We start from the raw sequence: 21446 nt of genomic DNA, 5'->3' as shown, positions 1-21446 counted from the left end.
CTGTGATAAATGAGACTGCCATGATGGGTGAGGATGAGGGGCGGAGGGGCCTACAACGTGCTGGATCGAATTGAAACCACAGAATGAGCCCCGGCGCTGGGCCGAGCTGGGCTGCCACCTTGTCTGATGAACCCCCCCGAAGCTGTAGGGGTGGAGATGAATGGCTGAACGCCTTCCTTCTCACAGCAATGAATAGGAAAGGGAGAGCCAAAACATGAGGGGGGGGGGGGGGGGGGCCAAGTGAGACAGACCTCACCAGCACAGGAGGATGACGATGACAGGACTCAACAATGTCAAGTCATACCAAGTCAGTGCTCATTTGTTCATGATTGACCAACGTACTGTATGCTGCCTTAAAAAAGTAATCTGAGTAAATGCAGTGAATATGCTTCAAACCAAGGGGTCATTTTTTACTTTTTGTTGGCCTTTTTTTATTTCAATTTTGACCAAGATCTGAACTAAAAGGAAATTCATGTTACATAAGGTTTCTCTTGGGTAAACTAGTGGATTACTGAGACAATATCTAGAGTTTTATTACTTAACAAGTTCAAGTGTGTATATCCTCAATTGACGTTGGATACAGGAGTTACTGGAGAGAGTAGGTTTTGCATATTTTAGTAGTAAATGTACGACTGACTGGTTCATGACACCGGTGCGAAGTGTGCAATCCTGTTCATGCAGAATGCATCAATCAAGTGCTAGTGGTTTGAAAACAAAGAAGTAAATAGTTTGCTACTCACAACACAAAAACATTCACGTACATGCCTGATAATCCAAACAAACTGTATATTTAGATTGAAATCATTTATTTCATGAATAAATAATGGTAACTCAATCCCATCATGGTTTGCATCATACTGGAGGAGCCCACTAAAGCTTATGGGGTTCTACAGTTTATTAATCATGAAGGCATCATTTAATGCCCGGCCAATGCAACATTCCTCTGTCCAGCAGTGGCTAAGTAAGTAGGGGCTTGGACTGGGAATCGTAGGGTCGCTGGTTCAAGTCCTCGAACAGACTTGAAATATGGAAAGTGGACTGCTACTTGGAGAGGTCCCAGTTCACCTCCTAGTACTAGGATGGGTTAAATGCAGAGGACCATTTTTACTGTGTGTGCTCTGCTGTGTGCATGTATGTGACAAATAAAGAGGGTTTCATCCTCTGATTCTATCTTCTATCTAATGGAGTGGAGAGGAAGTTAGTACCATGACAGCAGTGAAGCACTTAAAGGGGCCCTATTATGCTCATTTTCAGGGATCATATTTGTATTGTGTGCCTCTACTGTGACACGTTTACATGCTTTAATGTTCAAAAAGTGCTTTATTTTTGCTGCAGCACCTCTTGCCACACTGCATCTAAAACTACAGTCCAGTCTGCTCTGATTGGTTGGATGGCCCGCTCTGTTGTGATTGGTTAACTGCTTAGAGATGTCCCACCCTGTGTCCCGTGTTGGAGCACTAACCAATAAAACAGCGAGTGTTATATAGTGATGTCACTATGTTACACAAGTAAAAAAGGGGGTCCAATGGAGGCGTCTCAGGGGAGGGGAAAGAAACTTTGGGATTTTAGCCTTTGCAGACCGTTTCTAGAAGAAGATCATGAAAAGTTGCACTTGAAAAATTTGATTTGGAAAAAGGGGAATGAAATAAGTAACAGAGTATAAAATGTCAGAGGGAAGTAGTTTCTACTGCTCACTGACCATTTAGAGGGATTAAAAGAACAAACCTAGCAAGTCTTCCTGAGGGCCAAAAGGTGAGCCCACCAACCGGATGAAAACAAATGGACAGCCAGTTGATGGGAAGAGCAGAGGCAGCGGAGGTGGAACTGGTTAAATCAATCTTTCATTTCGTTTCCACCAATATGCTGTGCGGTGATTGGGGTCAGAGTGACAGGCAGGAATGACCCCATCTTCCCCCATCCGTCTTAACACACACACATTCCCACACAACCATCTTTACTGTCAGACAGGCTTTGTTTTTTGTTTTCAGGTTCCCGGGGAAAATGCCTGTGGTTAGGGCTTACACACAGGAAGAACACAAGCCCTCATTTACCGACCGGCTCGCAATCTGTACAGGAGCAGTGGGAGGTTACCAAGGTGATTCTTCAACTTCAGGTCTCCCCAGATGGCCCGTGTGGCGTTGTCATTTGTCGCCAAAAACCTGCATGTGTCGCATTCAACTCAGGGTGTTACCGAGAGTGTAAATCAAAGTGAGGCGCTTGACTTTGTGAAATGGTTGCTGCGTTTTCTGAGCCACCTACTTAGGAGATATATGGGATCCAAGATCTAGCTATCTAGGTGGGGGGAACTCAGGATATAAATCGAAACCGTACTGACATTCCTGTCCTTTAGTTGAGGAGGAGACGAGAGAAATATTCTTGAGTTAGAGTTATACAATCAGACTGAATGAGTGCTTCCTGGATGCCTAGCAAGGGGAATGGGACATCTATAATTCAGCAAAAGGATGGAGAAAATCTGTGACAAAAATTACAGCAGATAGACCATGAATAATTAAACACAAGGAATAGAAACATTTAAAAGACCTTGAGAAGCACTTCAGTTCAAATTTAAAAACAGTGGGGGAAAAAAAGGAACTTTTCAAGCCTGACTAAACTACAGCTATTTATCACTCTCTTGAGGCTTAAGAGCTGAGGTTACAAACAACCTCGATGATAATTGTTTGTGAAGATCTGAAGATGCAGCTCTAGAGTAGGAAGAGAATAAGTTTATGGGCATGTCACCAGAGTATCTTTTGAGCACATCTGTTCTCAAAGTCTCAGTTCCGTCGTGTTTTGGGAACGGATAGATGGAGGGATAGAGATCAGGGAAATAATAATAATGAAACGGCTATAAATGCAGAGTCTCTCTCCCTCTATGTCTCCGTCCTTTGCGACAGAAGTTGTTTGAAGATGTGTCCTTGAGAAAAATGCAATCTGCCTTTGCACAGCCAATATCATAGAACACAATTCACCATTATACTTCCAACTGGCTGTGATAAAAAATACTTTTATTGTGGTCCTCCTATAACCTTCCTGCTCACCAAAAACTCAATCCACCCTGTTTTTCTCCCACTGAAAGGAACACAAATTCAATGGGCTTCAAACCTAGGCTTTTCATTTGCCTTGCCTCTGACGGTATATAAACCCCTATAGGTCACATGATTGCCAGCTATTGTCGGTGACAAACCAGACCAACGTTATCTGAGATGGTGAGGTGAAGTGGCTTTCTATTCAAGCCTCGAGGCAACAATAGCATTAATTAGACACATCAAACCTAGCAAACAGTTCCCTTTCAGAGCCACAGAGACAGATCTGCTCAATCTCAGCTGTAAGAAAGGGAGCATCATAAAAGGGATCACCTCAGTGAGGCTAGCTGCCCTGCTGACATGCATCAAGCTATAGAGGGGATGAAAAAGCAGTTATAGCTGACAGATCATTAATCTATCATTGTTAATAAAACGGTAAAGCTCGGTTGAACCAAATCAGTAAAGGTAAAGTCAACTGGCTCACTGCGACTCAAGTAATGCAAGATGTTGCCTGTTACCTGGTTGGCAGGTAATAACATGCCACACATTTCTAGCAAACAGTATCGTCGATCTGTACTGTATCTCAGTCCTTGGAGTATAAAGGATGCTACATGGCTGTCGCTCTGCTTCTTTAATTCTTTAACTCAGCAGCATACCGTATAAGAATATGAACAATCAGTTTTTCTCTCAAGGTCTATCGCACCGTTGCTTCACATTGTCAGAACATGGGGAATCGCATCTTGTGCAAGTTCAACACAGGTGACATGTGAACACAGACGCCTGAATTTACATTGAAACATTCTACTTCACGCATAGGTATTGAGCCCTAACTGTGCTTATAGTAAAGGCATTTAATCTTCTTGTCAATCAAAATGAACGGACGGCTGATTGTTTGTTAGAAATGTGTTCGAAAACATAAAACTTTGTTTACTGTAGGTTGCATTTTGCACAGCCTTTAGCTGAACAATGGTAGGAAAATGCATTAATTTGCAACCTTAAAAAGAGAATATGGTTAAAGCAAAAAGGTACATTTTTCAGTCAATGACAACAGTTAACTCTACAGCTTAAATGATTTGATGTGGGGATTTGTGTGTGATTCATAAACATCTCAAGGGATAGTTTTCTTCAGACAGGATTTCTATGAATAAAACAGATCGGCACAGGGCTGCTTTCATATTTAAGTAAATGTAGTTGGTTCTATGTAGAATAACTGCACCATGGCTGTACTGCTCACACCTTATGCAGTTATGATATGATTTATGCTACGTGACACTAGGTACAGAAGAATAGTTTTAAGGATTATTCTAGCCAAGGTGAATATTACAGGACAACTTTTTTCCCAAGTTACCCTTTGTAACCTTTGCCTATATATAAGTCTTTAAGGCACAAACTGTTCAAAGATAGCAACCACTTTTTGATGTGTTGAGGATCCACTGACACACATATTGCACATGCAATGGGTGCTTTCTGAATGCATATATTTATTTATACCTATACTTGACTACAAACGACCCGTCATGATGTTCTGTAGATTTATAAATAATGTGTTTCTCTAAAAAACAAGTCACAGTAAGCAGGATTTCTTTGTATATAATTGAAGAGGTATGCTTGTAAATCGACTTAACATTAACTCAGGCAACATTCACACTTGTCCTTCATGTTATGTCCCAGCATCAATGTCACTGTGACAAATAATTGTACTTATGTACAGATAAGGGTATTTTACCACTACTACCATTTTCATTTTCATGTTGCAAGCCATTGTCATTTGCATGAAAACAGACCTGGTCTTTGGGAAAATTCACCAGGAGGCTAAATGTAAATAAGCAACCTTGGTGTGGGAGAACATAATTGGGCAGCTCCTCCCTACTCTCCACTGTTACAAACGAGTGTTTAATGCGAGGGCTAATTCCTGATTAACGCTCATTTCCCCAGTGTTTAATAGCACTCTGTGCAACAGAATGGCAAAGCAAAAACAAACAGATGAGAATACTCCCACGTGGTGCCGGAGCGCAGATGGAGACAACTTATAGATGGAGATGTGGACTTGGCAGAGGCGGGAGTCTGAGCAGGTGTTTGGACGTCATGTCATGCCATTTTTAAAGCGCCAGAGAGCAAGCGGCCAGCAGAGGCCATAGGGTGCATACATGTGCACCCTATGGCCTTTTTAATATGGAATAGGCTCTTGTGTTTTGGGGTTTTTTTCCTTTCCCGTAGTGTGTTATATAGGATGTTGTGCATGTAAATGGTCTGCAAAGGCTAAACTCCCTGTGTTCCCTCCAGAGGGAGTTTCTCTCTCAAACACTCCACCCCCCTGCCTGAAACACCTCCATTGGACCCCTTTGTTTACTTCTGATACATAGTCACAGTGTCACACAGCTTTTATTGGCTAGCACTCCAACACATTGTATGTGATCTTGCAAATCTCTAAACGGTTGACCAATCACATCAGAGCCGGCCAGCTAACCAACCAGAGCTGGTTTCAGACAGAGGGTGAAAAGAGGTGCTGCAGCACAGACAGTATGAGAAAAATAAAGAGCTTTTTGGACATTAAAGCATGTAAACATGTCACAGTAGAGGAACAAAAAAAACAATGAGCATAAAAAACGGTCAATTTTTCAAGGGTCAAAGGTAACCGTCTTTGACAAGGGTATTTTGAATGCACAAATTCCTAATAAGTTTTCTACCGGAGAAACAAAACGTTGAAAGTATTTGCTTTTCTCAAAGGTTTTGTCAATCCATATTCAAAATGTGTCTGTGACCCACTGAACCAAAAGCAGATTGCATTGTGAAGATAGTAGAAAACACTTTCCCACACCGATCAAAAGTACAGCTCAGACTGCTGAGGAGAAGTTGTTTAAGGCTTGCTTATCTGCCGTCCTAGTGTGGGCTGGAAATGGTTTCTCAGTGCGAGATGGTTTCTCACTAGAGTTGCTGAAATGCAGGGCACCCTGCTGTGATCCTAGGGCACCACCTGATAAAAACAGTGTCTTCCTTCAAGTAGCACTTACCAAGCGTGGAGAACTCTGAAGTGGTAAACAACTTCACACGGACACAGATTTCACAAAAGAAGAGCGCAGTTACCAAAATCTTTTCTGTTTTAGCTCGAAAATGTTTGGCGGGTAATTTTGGACAGTAGGAAATGGGAAGAATAACTAATGTTAAGCGGCTGTGAAATTTAACATCCACGGACAGAAGACATGAGAAAACACAGAAGCAACATGTTGTTTGAATCATTCTGAAAACCCTTGAAACCCAAAAATAACCCCCTCCAGCAATCCCGGAGCCTTGGATAGGACATTCTTTTGATGTTCACTAGAAAAAGTAATAGCAGCGCCTCATTGGAAAGAAAACCTTTCAAAGCTGCCCCTCTCTTCCTCCTGCTTCTGAATTGAATCGGCGGCAGCATGTATTCCCTATTTTACAGAAGATTGAATTAAAACATCCTTTGTCATCAGAAACATTGCTCAGTTTGCGGTGTGACCAAGGCATGGCTATGAATAATTATGTGAGAGACATTGCTCTAAACTGGCCACAGATTTTCATTAGCGCATCCATACAGCAGTGCAGGGAGAGGGGGAGCGAGACTTCGGCCCTGCCTGTATCAACAGTGATGTATCACACAGCCCCGTGAGTCTTAACCGTTCAATTAGGAGCTCTGCTGAGGCCCAGCCTGTCAGTGGCAAAGACCAGCAGAGTGCCGGACAAGATCAAGAGCTGCTTCCTCAAACACACTCCAGGAGCCGGGGCCATCAATCTCCCCGACTCCGGCCGGCGGGGTGGCCAAGGGTTAGGACCCCCACAGAAGCTGGGCCCGACTCAAAAAGGCTGCACAGGTAGGGCCATTCATCCCTATCAGCCTGACTAAAAATGAATAAGCTCATGACCTTCACAGTGGGGAGAGGGGGTTACACCCTGGGCAGGGAGGGGAGAAAAATCTCATTTTCATCAGCGTTTCTCTGGACACCACACGGCATTAGCCTGGGAAAATGCTGAGGCTAGGTTTGTTTTGTTCCCCGAGTTGGCATCCGAGTGCAGCATGGGAATTTAGCTGGTTAATGTTGTGAGAAGGGCAATTTGTACAATATCATCAGGCACTCTCAAAGTGTTTATGTACATGTCTGAGATTGAAAGCCCATAGTATATCAGCAACGTAACGATCCAAATTGAAAAAGGTGCCACTCTGCCGCACACATGATATCAATCTGTGTTGTTGATGAATTAGGAAACTCGCAGGAACTTCAGAAAGAGAATTAAGATAGATAAACAAGTATTTATAAAGTTAACCATGTGGCAGGGCGGTTTCAAGCTCTACTCTATGTCTGGAGCAAGCCATAAATCATATCAATTATGTTGACACACAGATGTTCGCAACAGTAAGGGATGTGTTGAAAGAGTTGGCTTAAACTTCTTATTATTCCACTGCTTTATAAGTATTATCAGTTGTTCTGTTTTGCAGAATGCACAACTGCTCAGGTAGAATTCATTACTTAAAAAGACAATTTATGTCCAAATGCCAACAATCTTAATGAAGATCTATAGGTGGAAACAATGAGGGCTTTGTCTCCTATAGAAAAACACATTACCAAAGTAAAATGGCAATGATATATGTTGGGCAATTATAAGCTGCAGTTATTTACTTTAAACGCAGTGAGACTTTAGAGGAAACACAATGGAGTTTTAGCAACAATGGAGCCCTGATGGCCATTTATTGTAAGCAGGGGGTGATTTGTTAAAGTGGGAATCTTTTTGAATGTTTTGTTTGCAAACGCAAAACCAACAAGCCTAAGGCAATACTAATAAAATAATAATTAACCGCTGAATGAATGGAAAGCTTGAACTGCTAATTCTTTCACAGAAATTTTACAAATTCAAGTGCATCTCTCTTGTTTTCTCTTGTATAACAGTAGTAGTTCTGTTGGAAAAGTGCAAAGAGCCGACAGTAAACTTTTTTATTCTGGCTATCACATTTGCAAATTACCTTCTAACAGATATCAAAAGCTCCAAATCCTGCTCTTCCCTGGGCAGCATGTTTGATGTGTGATTGACAGGTCATTAATTATCAAGCTGGAGTTCAGAGGGAGCTGCTCGCTAGCCCTTGTGTTGTTTTGCAAGGTCTGTTACAAAAGTAATCTGAATGGACGGTCTAAAATAAAGCTTCAAAGAAATGTTTTCGGAACGAGAAAGAAACAAGTGGAGAGCTGTGAACACGTACACATATGCGTCCCCACGTTCGTGCATTCACTCATAAACAACCTTTATACGTTCAAACTCCATTCCAATTTCCAGCAACCTAAAACCCACTAACAGACTGACAAAGCATACTACAGAGACGGGGATTGCCAAAGGAAATGGTACACTGCATGTGTTGACATAGCAACCTTAGCTTAATAAAAATGTTCTCTACAATACTGTTACGTTTTGTAACTCTGGAATAAACCTTGGAACGAAGATGATAACTAAAAAGGGCACTCCTGAGTGCACCGACCTTCGCCAAGGCTGCTCCATACAGTAGGTTTTAAATAACGTTTACCTGCACTGTGATTCAAATTAGTTGCAACATTTAATGAGTTCCTCCTTGGCCTATCACCCAGGTTTCATGACAATCTAACAGTTGCATTTCCATTAAAGCGTTGACAATCAGATAAACAAATCAAACTGAACACATAACCTTCTTTACAGATAGATTTAAAAATGTGAAGTTGAATTTAAAAGCATGTTTAATTTTTAAATACACATCTACAACATGCTGTCCGTGTAGTTCTTTAAGCTTGTTCCTGTGCCACTGAGAAACAACATAATGTACAAGTTCTCTCAAATCCCAGCGGTGCTTTGTAAGTAATGGTGTGTTTGACCTCACCTGCACATCTGGTCCTGGCCCTCAGAGGGGGTCCGGGGGCTCCGGTGCCTCCCTCCAGAGGTCTGGTCAGCAGAACACTGATCTCGTACTCTGTGTCAGGATCCAGGTGGCCGATCTTGTGTGTGGTCTTGTCTACGGGCTGCAGGTCGTACATGGTGCCAGAAACGGTGCGGTACTCCACCTCCCTGTCGATGATGGGGCCATCCCCGTTGATGGAGTTGGCGTTCAGCTGGATCCAAAGGTAGGTGGCTCCGACGGCAGTCAGCTGGGGCGGTGCAATCGGCACTGGGGGCTCTTGTGAAACAAAAATATTTGATTGATGTCAAAAAACAAAAAAACATTGGAAAAGTGGAAAACAATCAAGTGGTTTTTTTTTTTTTTTGTGTAAAAAGCACTGACATTCCAACAAAAAAAGGTGAATAAATGATTTTACGAAGCAAACAAGATGCTCAAAATCAATTACTTCTGTGGAACATTTAACACAAACAAAATTTTTCTGCAGCAATTGAAAAACATATTCATGTTTCCCAATTATCAAGGTATTCATAAAGAGCCAGTAGCAATCAATAGTTCCAGCATTGTGTGGGAATCTCATCAGCAGTAGTACAATGGCTAGAGTCACACAAACCTGGGCAAATGCTGCTTCTATTCAACAAAGTATTGATTCCAATCTATAGAAACAGTCTCTGTTAATTGACCATTACTTTACTTGTCATATGTTTTGTCTTATTCCGAGTCTGGTTTAATCTCTCTACTCATGAATGTTGTGCTATTTTGTGTTTCTTTTTAAAAAAGGTAAACATAATTGATGGGGAAGCCCAAATCACAACCATGTTAAAAGGGGCCCTCTTATGCTAATTTTCAGGATCATATTTTTAATTTGTTCCTTTTTCCGTGACATGTCTCCATGCTTTAATGTTCAAAAAGGTCTTTATTTTTCTCCTACTGCCTGTGCTGCAGCACCTCTTCTGTTCATCTTCTCTGATTGGTTAGCTAGCCAACTCTGTTGTGATTAATCAACTGATTAGAGATGTCCCGCCCCCTTAGCCTATCAAATCAAATGTGTTGGCTATAAAACCTATATAACACACTACAGGAAAGGGAAATCATCAAATAGCATAAGAGGTCCTCTTTAACTTACTTTTACAAAATCATTCAGTCTCTTTCAAATGTCTCAGTGGATATCTTAGAAATGTGAAAGTCATTCCAAGTATAAAAGCAGCTGAATATGAAGGGGTGTTGTAGGAATTCAATCATATGCACATATTCCTTAAACTGATCTAGAGTGCAGTAAAGGTATCGTCAAGTTTTAGTCCTCAGTGAGTTCCACAGAGCAGTTTTTCTATGAGTGGGTCCTTGTTTTGTTTATCTTGTGAACTCGCACAATGACACATGTATTGCTGTTTGAAAGCAAGGCAAAACTAGACAAAGAGCAAATTTCAGCGATTTAGTGACAGTCTCTCAGAAACACAATGATTGTACTTCAATTCAAAAACTGTTCAAAGTGCTTTGTCATCTTTGCTTCAGCCTTTTGTATCAACCAGACTCACTGTACAAATGTTATCTCTGGTCACCTTTACAAAAACATACACAATTACAACACATTTTAAACGAAATAACTCTTTCCATACTCTATTGTATTAACATCTGAAAGCAAGTTGTGAAAATGTTAGTTCTTTAAGTTTAACTTTTGACAAAGGATGCTGCAGGCACATCTGAGGGTAGGTGTTAGGAGAAACTTCTATCATCTAAAAGATGAATTCTACTCGTCTATCTTCACTTTTTAAAGTCACATTGACAAAAATGGTTGTTCCACCATAGCCATTTTAAAATAAGGACACCTTCACTATCTAACCAGAATGTCTTTCATGTCTCCTAGTGCAACCAGAAACCCATAGTCAGGGTGTTGCTTAGGAATCTACCCTTGTCATGTACTACAATAGCTACGTGTCCCTGAGGCCACGGTGAGTAGCTCTAATGAGTGCACACGTGTAACAGAATAATACCATTAGTCGTCTGGCTGCTTCTTGTGGAGTTGTCATGGAGAGGGAGAAGTCTTCAGGCACATTAGGGCTGTTGTCCTACAGAGAATTGGAGGATCTCCCTCAGCAGATGGTTACCGTACACTGACCTCAGTTGCTGGTCCCTAAACTCCCACTAATCCAAACTCCCAGTGTTTCTGTCAAACAGCACCTAAAGCGAACCAGCTAATCCCACAGGACTTCCTCTGGCCTTGCATGCAGTCTGGATGTTGGAGCCAGACAAAAGGATGACGAGGTCCAAAATCTGGCCTCAACCATTGGCTTGTTTTAATGGTCTTTTGTGGTTTGTTGTTTTGTTTTAAAAGGGGATTTAACTGAATTAAGTGGCAATATGCTCAGATTAATTGGACCAACTAAAAGCAGCACAGGCTCACTGGGAAATGCCTTCCCTCGTAGTAAAATCGCCCATTACAAATACTGGTGTTGTAATGGTGTTTGGCATTCGTAATATTTTAAAACATCCAAAAGAATAAATGTACAAAATGTTTTTTTCCCAGTTTCTGCTTCAGAATACAAAGATGTTTCGTAATTGTTTGGCTTTTGTTATTTCTCTTGAAAAAGCAGATGGCTTGTTCGATTAGAAGACAAGATGTCATTTATTGGCTTGCATTAAAAGCATCTTTATTCTTCAAAGAACCAAATGAAAAGTAAGAACTTTGTACTTTGTTAAAAACACAGTCCTACCTTAAAGGAGGCGGCGAGGGCCATGTAGGTTGTTACCAGATTTTATTGACACATTAGTCAACACATTCATTTACTGATAACACCCTGTGAGGCAAAATGTGACAACGATTTTAGCTGCTGACTAAGACGTGACTGAATCAGAGGGTGAGAAACTTAGCAACTTAGCAAGCAACATAATAATATTAAATCCACTAAAGTAACAGTTGCAGTCAAGTATCAAGTCAGAGCCTTTGAAATGATATCAACACTCCTTTTCTTTAGAGAGATGCTTTTCACTTTAATGCACAGATGCCCCTGCTGCCAGGCAATCCTATTTTTTCACTTGAGACCATTTATGTAACAATACAACTAAGCAGAATTTTGTATAACAGGCATTTCATTTAACTTTGGAAAGTTATTGCTTGACAAAAGCAACGCGGCTTATGGTGATGAAATAATTCCTGTAGGTGCAGTAATCCTCTGTTCAACAGCCATAGCCGACAAACTGGAAATAATGGATTACCGGTATGAAATACTCTCAAGTGCTGGACCACTTTGGGATATTAACAACTCAATTCCCAGTGTGTTTAAGCCTCACGAGGCAGCCTCGCATCAGTTGGGCCCTGGAAAGATCTCCCAACTGATCTCCATGCTGGCTGGAGATGGGTGGCAGCGCGCAGATGACGGTGGCGGCCATACGCGAGGGTCAGCGAGCAGCTGTTGTCATGATGTTGACCAGACAGGCAAACGGCGTGGCGACAGCTGCGCTCTCCTCTACCTCCTCACCTGCATGTATGCCAGAATGCAAGCATGCACACTCATGCACATGCAACGATAAACAGTCACAGTGCCATGCACATGGTCCCCATACTGAATGGCAAAGACCTACTGAGAACCAGTATACTAGGAGTGCCACTGTGAGTCATTTATTCATTGTTTGTATTAAAACTGTAAAAGATGCTCATGAAAGTTTTCTCAGAATCAAATATGGTGACTTGACTTTGCTTGTTATGTTAACCAACAGTCTACAACGCAAATATGTTCAATTGACAATAATACTAGATAGAGGAAAAAATCCTCTCATTTTACAAGCCAGCACGACTAAGTCACTGGCAATTTTCCTTAATATGCTAAATAATCATCTTGTCCTTCCAGCTCTTCAATACTTCCATAAATGGCCACCCATTTGCCACCCTCCACACAGTAGGCAATAACAAGAACAGCCACTCCGCTGTGTTGTTAGATTGGTTAGACCTGCAATTTTATGAATCCTTCTTTCATTTGCTCATTACTTCCACTGAGCCGCTCTTGCTGAGCTGCAAGAGGTCCTCATTATGTTGTTGTAGGAATTGATCCTCTCCTGATAGGAAAGGAGAAGAGGTGGTCACAGGAAAATGACAAGCTTGACTGGTCGGCCTTCGATTTTTGGTGGCTATTCTCATTAGTGCTGACACGGCCCTGCCTCGTCAGCCTTGAGTTAGGAGCACAGCCCAGAATACTATGTTGGAGCACAGCGAAGCGCTTTGCGGGCTCCAGGTGATTCCAACCAGGCCAAGAAAGGAGCCAGCTCTTGGACAGAGAGTAATTATCGCCCTTTCAGAACCACTGGCTGCACTACAGGAGAACCCATCACAAGGGGGGCACTGGATATGGGGGCTGCACCGGCCCAATCCATATGGCGCTCAGGAAATACATGCAGCGCACTTCAACACGGACGCATAAATCTGACTGAATACTGGCATGAAAGGCAGAAGTGATTATCTGGGATAATCAAGCATTCACTCTCCTCATGTTGAAGAAAAAGGCAGTGTATGGTAATGAAAGGGGGGAGGGGGGAGAACAAGACGCTGTGTGACTGTAGCTGGCTCATAATCCACAGAATCACTCCGCGGTCACTCCTCCAAAAACGAGGTGAATACACATTTAAGGAGGATTTACGACTCAGACACATTGCTGGGAGGGTTAAGCACTTGTTTTATGACTGGTACGATAAGAGGAGATATCAGCCTTTTTTTTATGTGTGACACTTATAACCGTGAAAACGCCTCTTTTCTTGCTGCGACGAGTCGGCTTATGTCGGAGTCATCGAGGTGTGACAACTCTGCCGAACTTAAAGCCCTATGCATTAAAAGATTTGATGAATGCCTGATCGAGAGAAATTATTTTAAATATTTATGACAAAGACTCTCTACACTTACACTGGTTTGTGTTGTGTAAAAATAAAAGCCGTTGAAAGCAGCGATAAGCAGAAATATTGCCGTCTGGCGAGTATGTGTAAGTGCGAGGATGTGCTAGTGATTGTGTTGCTGAATTTATGCACGAGTGTGGTTTTGAGTGCCTCCAGTGTGTCAGTAAATTTTCTTTGAGTACACCACTGAAACCCACTGATACACTCAGGCAGAGAGACTTTATCTCCCTCTTCACTCTGCTGTGTCTGGGCCCGGCCATTCTCACATGATTGACAGACCTCGATCTGGACAGCCAGGATTAAACCTATCAATCACGTAAAGCTTGGAGACAAAAAAAAAAGAATGGAAAAAAATCGGGGTAGTAAATTCAATTGAGAGCACAGGGAGAAAATTGAGGTGAAGAAATATAGAAGGCCATTACCGGGCTATAGGGCTGTAGGAAAGTGAGGCCTTGCTGGATTTAGTTTCAGAGGACTCCATAAATTCATATCAAATGACTGCAGGAGTGAAATATCAGAGAGGTTACTGTAAACCCTTTGTGATCTTTTAGGTGGAATTGTGCTCAGTCAAGGACAGCCCTTACAGGGGAAGTATTAAAGTCCTCTAAATAACAAATCAACATAAAAAGCGTGTATTTTCAGTATCGCCTTAGAGGACATTTCCATCTACGAACACAGAGCACTTCCTGTTTATCTCCTGTTGACTTTGCTGTGTGTGTGTAGAGGTCATGTGGATGGAAAACATTCATTCTGTCGGTGTGGAGTTGGTTCCGTTTGGCAGTGTTTTTGTTTTCTCCCTGCTCTGGGACCCATACTCACGTTTTATGGTTAGTTCGCCATAATTGGACACTCCAACCCCTTTGTCTGAGTGGACGATGCAGCGGTAGCGGCCCGAGTCGCCCTTGGTTGTGTTCTCTACATCAAAAGTGCCAATGAAGCGCCGGTTGTTCCAAGGTTTTGTGGCTTTCATCGGAGCCTCCCGTCCACCGATGCCCTGTTTGGAACCGAGACAAAGACACAAGTGAGCCCACAAAATGGAAAGGTTTAATAAGCAAAGTGGCCTGACCTTGTGTGTTTCAGAAACTCTGGTGGAGTTATCTGTTCTTGTGCGCGTTTGTTTGTGTTCTATCATTCCCATCGGTGGCTGATGGTAGGAATACATTTATCACGCAGGAATGCACGCACACACAGACACGTGCACGCGCAAACGCGCAGTGGGCTCTCCCCAGCTGTCACCCCTCACAGCAGGCAGATGGGGGACATTTGTTCATTAGAAATATTTCTTCATTACTGTCATCAGGGGACTTCACTTAATGTTTGTTTTCCAGCTCCTGTGCTAATGAGGACGTGTTTGTTAAAATGATGGAGTACCTGGCAGAGGACCTTTACCCAGCGTCATGCTCCCACTGATCACATGTGTGACAGTGTGCTTAGCAGCAGAGCCGGCGGGGTTATGTCTGCCAGATGCGTTACCTCTGCTGCTTAGAACAAGGTCAATTCAAGACTGCTGTGCAGCTTAGTTGTGCCGGATATAGTACATGGTAGCCACAGAGCCAACATCTATATAGGTTAAGATCGTACTGCGGTGATCTAAAACAACTGTAATCCCCTTCCCCCCGGACACAGAGGCCTCTGGAAATCTGGAAGCAGGTGAAAACACAAGGGCACTATAAAGCAATGTGGGACTTGTCCAACGATTTAACTAAAAAAGCCACTTGTTTTTCCTCAAACAAAGTGAATATAAGGTGATCCAATACAAGTAAAATACTTTTCCTTTGTACCACTTTACAACAAGACTACCCTTATAAAGGGTTTACGAATAGTTTGTAATTAATTAATTTATTAGGATGTGAACACTTTATAAATCATTAATAAGCTTTTATAAGACAAGAGATAAACAGAACATCATAGTGGATGTGGGGAGAATCAACTCAGTGAACAACAGATACCAGGGATGTGGCTGATGAAGAAGACGGAGTAAGCTAGGTAGCCAATATAAGGCTTAGTCATCTTGCCAAATAGTGAGTCTCTGTTGATGTAGGAGAACTGTGTTCGAACTGGTTAATAAATGGTTGTTAATGATTAATAGTGTTTATAACCTAATTAATAACCTAATTATAAACCATTTATGAATCGTTTATAGGCGCAGTCTTATTGTAAAGTGGTACCGTTTCCTCATATCATTTATCATTCAAAGCTGTGGTTACACTGCTAACCAGAGCTATGTTTGAGGTTAGTGCAGTTTAAATAGACATCTGTTAGCCAATCAGGAAGATGTACTGTCTGTGGCTGTGGTCAAACTGTTTACATTTGGCTCCATGTAATTAGGGTTACACATGTTATAAATATCCAAATACCTCTTGCCTCATTCTTCTGCTACCGACTCTGTTTACCGAACCATGTGATCCATACACTATCTCTAAGGTATTATGGGTTGCTCTGTGATGTTGACTGATTATTCATTTACGCGTTTAACATTTATTAACCTTTTTATGACAGTTGTTAGCATCTGAATTGATTATACCTTATAAAAAAATCTGGATTTGTTTACCATATCAGTTTTTTCCAGAAAAAATATTTCCCCCTTTAATCAGATCTTGATCTCATTGGGGTTCCTACAATTCTTTCACTTCAAATGTTCTTACTTTTTCAGATTCAAGTTTAAGACTACACTGATTTTGCCCTTGCATTTGGCATACAATAACCCAACTTTTATTTACCCAATGTTGCTAATCACTCAACACTCCTACACAGACAGTTGAACATTATTAGAAAATAGGAAACTCCGGAAACACTACAAATGTTTTCATCCCAAAAACTCCAATTCCATACTGCGTAGGAACCCTGTTTTATGCATTACCATGACTTATTTGAGAGGCTGCTAATTTAAATAGCATATGCTATATTTCGAATGTCCCCATTTACAGTGGAAATGAGCCTGCAGCCTTCTTAGACAACAGCACTGCTGATCATACCATTACATATTCAGACAGTAGGGTCTGTTCAGTGAGGCACGTTCATTTCCAGAGGGCACACTTATAGTACTGATCCCACCCTCTGATTTAGTCTTTGATTTAGCGCGTAAGTTAAAGCACAAAAATGGATCTCACCTGAAGCCAGAGGCGGAAATTATCCCTTTTGCGGCCATTGACAGTGCAGTGAAAAGATGCCGTCTGTCCAGCGTTGACCTCCACTCCCTTTATGGTCAGGAAGTGAGGTGTGTTCACTATGAAAGAAATGTAAATATTTATCAGACAGCTGCAGAAAAGTCATTTAAGAGTGCATGCTGATATGAAGCACCTCCAGCTCCCTAGAATATTTTTACACATGAGTTTTTATCACTAAAAATGTGTTTCTGCATCAAGGTCCATGCTCCTGTGTCTAGCGTTACCCACTTTGTAACAGTTATGCCAGGATTTGTAAGCGAATTAGAGAACTAAAAAGGGGTATGCTTGAATGGATAGTGCTCTTTATTATACTTTGTTATACCCCTCAGCGCCGGAGGGCAACATCGCTTTGTGTTGTTGTAGATTTTAACCTAAATCCTTGAAATTAGACGCCAGAGGCCGATCGAACACCAACCCAAAACATTATATCTGCTGTCTTGCATCCTTTCGTAGATCGAGGGGATTTTCTTTCTGAAAGCATTATTCTCTTCTCCGACTGTGCTCATTATCAGTATGCACACTGACTGGGATAAGTGCATAGAAAGTAACTTATGTAGAACATTTTTTGATTAGCACCGCTATTCTGCATAGAAAAATAGGGCAATTCAGTGGAGCGACCTTGATTCAAAACATAACCAAATCTCTAAAGACTTGGCAAAAGCTAATTCTATCACTTTCATCATCAAGACTTTCATTTCTACTTAATATTTTACAAGCCCGTCTTTGAACTACACCTCCTTTATAACTTTGTCCTGTCAATCCATCCGGTGCCAAAAGAGACAAATCTATTTTTTCTTATCGCTAATGTCTTCTTTAATGATGCAAGGAAGAGGCAGACCACCCAGTGGCATAATCACACCTTTGTGCTAGATATTCCACATGGTCGTATAAATAGAAAAACGAATTGGCTGCGCTCCACCGACGATTCTGTCTGATCACTTTGCTTATCACTCAAAGAAACCCTATTGCCACTGAGCTGGTTATTGATCCAAACACACTTTTGCACATTTAAACATTGATCACGTCGCGAGGCCTCATTGATTTACTCAACTACATTTATATGCATCACCTATCGCTAGAAAAATCCATCTTATTGACATAACATTTGTAGGAATTCAGCTGCTTTCAGATGATTACCAGGTCATTAGCGCCTAACAATCAGAGCTTGATACTTCAGCTATGAGGGGTAGAGTATAAATCAATTAATGAAAACCTGTGTGGTATTGATTTAGACTTAGACTTTAGAGTGTGAAATCCTCTTTGTATAAGATTGAGTCGAGCAATATGGAGTAACGTGACTCTCAAAAGCACAGACATGACATATCCTCAAGAGCCTTTACCCCCAACAGCAGCAGCCCATCCCAAAAGCTGAAGCATAAAAACCCAAATATGCGAGTGATTACATGTTCATTAGCTCCGCAGCGCACTCTAAAGTATATTCAGCAAGGGAAGCAGAACTCCCAACATCTGAAGAGGAGATGCTGCACTGAATATCCTTGAGGGAGGAGAAAAATAGTGGAATCCAAGCAACTGTAGTATTTGTTTTTTTGTCCACTTTTTTTTTTTACGCTATTCCTCCCATCTCTCAAAGGATAGATTTAACACAGCCACTTCAACATTATATCCTCAGTACACTTCAGCATGTCGTCTGTATGCTCATAAATCTTCAGGGAGCTATGGTTTACACTTTGGATTGACTGTAACATACTGTTTGAAGGCCCTTTGTTTGACTGGGAGGCCTTGAATATAACAGCGATACAGGTATTTGGGAGGGTGTCATGGAAAGGACAATGAATGTTTGATGATATTCTTTTATGGCGAAGGGAAAAAAGGACTTACTGCACTGGTGGCCCTGGACCACGACGTCTTTGATGGCCAGCAAACCACGCTGCCCTGAGGTTACAGCTTCAAACACAATCTGAGGAGGAGAAAGGACACTCATAACACCAATGATAAATGGGCAGATGTCTTCAAATGGCACTTGAGTGAGGCTGCCCGTGTGCAAAGGGAAGTCCAGCTCCTGCTAATGCGATCTGCTCTTAGCTGGGCCGCAGCTGGTCACACAGCTGCGGGCCACTGACATTATTTCCACAATATGTCACAGTTGAAAGGTGCTATGACATGCAAGTGTTAAATTCAGTTTGAGCCCTGAGACGTTTAGCACACAGTCTGTGACAAACACATAGCGGGGAGAGATGCGGTTGAGATAACGTTCACTAATCCGTTGTTCAGGTGTTTTTACCCCAAATCAATGCAGGGGAATGAGATTTTGCTTTTGCATTGTCTGACATGGACATTCCCATTCTTATACCTTTCTTAGGGTATTTACAACTGCAAACATCTAGGTTTTTCTGTTAGTCCTTCAAACTTTCTAGCTGGTTCTAAACTGACATTTAGTAAGAGACTGCTGGAGCATAATCTGTAAACTTGTTTGTGGAAAACCTCTGCATTGATGTCAAATCCAAAAGAAACTAAACAAGTAAACAGGAAGTCAATGCCGAGTTACAAGCTGTGATATACTTTTAAATAATATAGTTTGCAAGCACTAGTTTTTAAATAGGCTCTAAAAAAAAACACACAGTTGACTAGCGTATAAATCTCAGAGGAAAACAGCTCCGACCAAAATATATCTTTGCATGCACAGATGCCACTAGATTTAAGTGTGAACATATGCGAACATATGCATGTTGCATTCAACAGTTGCTCTGGGTCTAGAGTTACTTGTCTGAAATGCTTGTTGCTATCTCTGACAACAGAAATCTGAAATCAACTACAACTGTGCTGAGTAGGACTACCATGAGTCTATTTTAAGGGCCAAAATTTGTCGTAACAAATGGTCGTAAGCCCCGTCAGAGGGCGTGTCCCAGCAGAACGTCAGAGTTATGTGCTCGCTGGTCTGCACTGTGTTAAAAAAGGAAACAGAATGCCAGTCCCTTCCCAAACCGAGGGTGTGGTACAGAGACTCATTACACCACACACTACACATGTTTCGCATGCCATTATTCACTAACTATAGGCCTATATCTTCCAGTGAATGGTATATATTAATGGAAATGTTCTCTATATGGTCTCACAGACACAGATGTTCTGCTAGCTGTAGCTAGGCTGCACACACTTACATCTCTGAGATTCCTTTTGTAGCTGGGGAATGTGGAGGCGGAGATAGTTTCCATTGTCATCAGGGAGGCAGGATGCCTTCAGATAAGGCTGTCTAATTATAAATTTCTTTTTTTGTCTCATGAAATATGAAAGTGAATGTCTCGGGTGCCAATTATGGCCTCATTACAGGCTAATTTAAAGGAAATTAAAAGGCCAACCACTCCATATATCGCCACCAGACAAATGAACTAGCCCCCACTCTCTAATTGAAATCCTTTGTTTGTGCAACAGACATCAGTCAGCCTGCCTAATAGCAGTGATATAATTGATTCGAACATCAATGATAGTACAGTGCATAATTGGGCCTGACCCACAGACTGAAAATATTCACATGGGACGAAAGCTGTTGGTGTCACGGGAAAGTTCACCGTTCTCATTTGCCGGCGGGACACGTGGTGAACCCAACATTGAATGTCTACATCACCGCACCGGCTATCCCTGAGGGACTTGGCTAAGTACTACATTACAGCAGGATTGATTAGCTCTGCTAATGGCTCTACTGTATTGAAATCAAGACAGATGAGGACATTTGGTTTTTTCTCTCTCATCAGGATTAATACTAGGTGTTGTTCTTATGCACATGGTACATATTTTGAGCGATGTGCCAACCCTATTTAGACACAGAGCATTTATTAAGAGTTATAGTTTTTGCCAGTGTTCAGCAGCTTTGGAAATGCATGACAATCTCAATTAAAAGTTTTAGGGATGACCTGACAGAAGAGTAATTATAAAAAGGCTGAAGGGCTCATGACGACTAAAATACTTACCGGTAATTAAAAAATAATTTCCGAGGTATCAGGTGGCTTCCCTTTGACGATAGCGTAGGTTACCATGCAATTAAAGATACCTATAATTAGTGCCATGTTGTTAATTAGAGACAATTTCAAGCATTGGTCTCTCCTTTCTCTACTGAGAGTGGCGCTAATATCATTAACATCCTCAAATTTAAAGGTGTTGTCACTTTGGGTCTGGAAAAATTACTAAACAGAGACGGACCTTCCGCTGGGGTTTGAGAGGCAACAGATGCTAGGAATTTCCCCGAACACACTGGAAGCATTACACGTCATTTTGGGCCGAGATGCTCACCCCCATGTACAGAGCTCTGCAGAAACCCGCTGTGAAGAGCATGTCCAAATGTTCAAGGGTCATTCAACTTCACTTAGATTTTAAAAGCAACACACCGTTATGTTTAAAAGGTGTGGATTGGTGTTGGCAAAGTTGAAATCAAAAAGTTTTACGCAAACAAATAAAGAATAATGGTTAATAGACTCAATTTTTAATGGTTTCAGTGATGGCTAGCGCTTAGACTTGCTTCAGCCGCTAAGATCCACACAGGATAAACCT

The 21446-nt window shown here is 41.6% G+C and overlaps 1 protein-coding gene across 2 annotated transcripts in view; it reads right to left on the bottom strand.

Moving 5' to 3' along the window:
• Positions 1-21446, bottom strand: part of LOC134866500 (receptor-type tyrosine-protein phosphatase mu-like) — a 142919-nt gene that overhangs the window by 76145 nt on the left and 45328 nt on the right. For both annotated transcript variants that reach the window (XM_063886709.1, XM_063886710.1), the window contains exons 4-7: positions 18783-18861; positions 16887-17002; positions 14596-14770; positions 8884-9177 (exon numbers count right to left, since the gene is read on the bottom strand). In XM_063886709.1, coding sequence (XP_063742779.1) covers positions 8884-9177; positions 14596-14770; positions 16887-17002; positions 18783-18861 — 664 coding nt within the window. The remainder of the gene's footprint in view (positions 1-8883; positions 9178-14595; positions 14771-16886; positions 17003-18782; positions 18862-21446) is intronic.

This window comes from Eleginops maclovinus, chromosome 6 (assembly GCF_036324505.1).
Source record: "Eleginops maclovinus isolate JMC-PN-2008 ecotype Puerto Natales chromosome 6, JC_Emac_rtc_rv5, whole genome shotgun sequence".
Taxonomy (NCBI): domain Eukaryota; kingdom Metazoa; phylum Chordata; class Actinopteri; order Perciformes; family Eleginopidae; genus Eleginops; species Eleginops maclovinus.
Note: the sequence above shows the minus strand (reverse complement) of the source record. Positions and strands in the feature narration are given on the sequence as shown.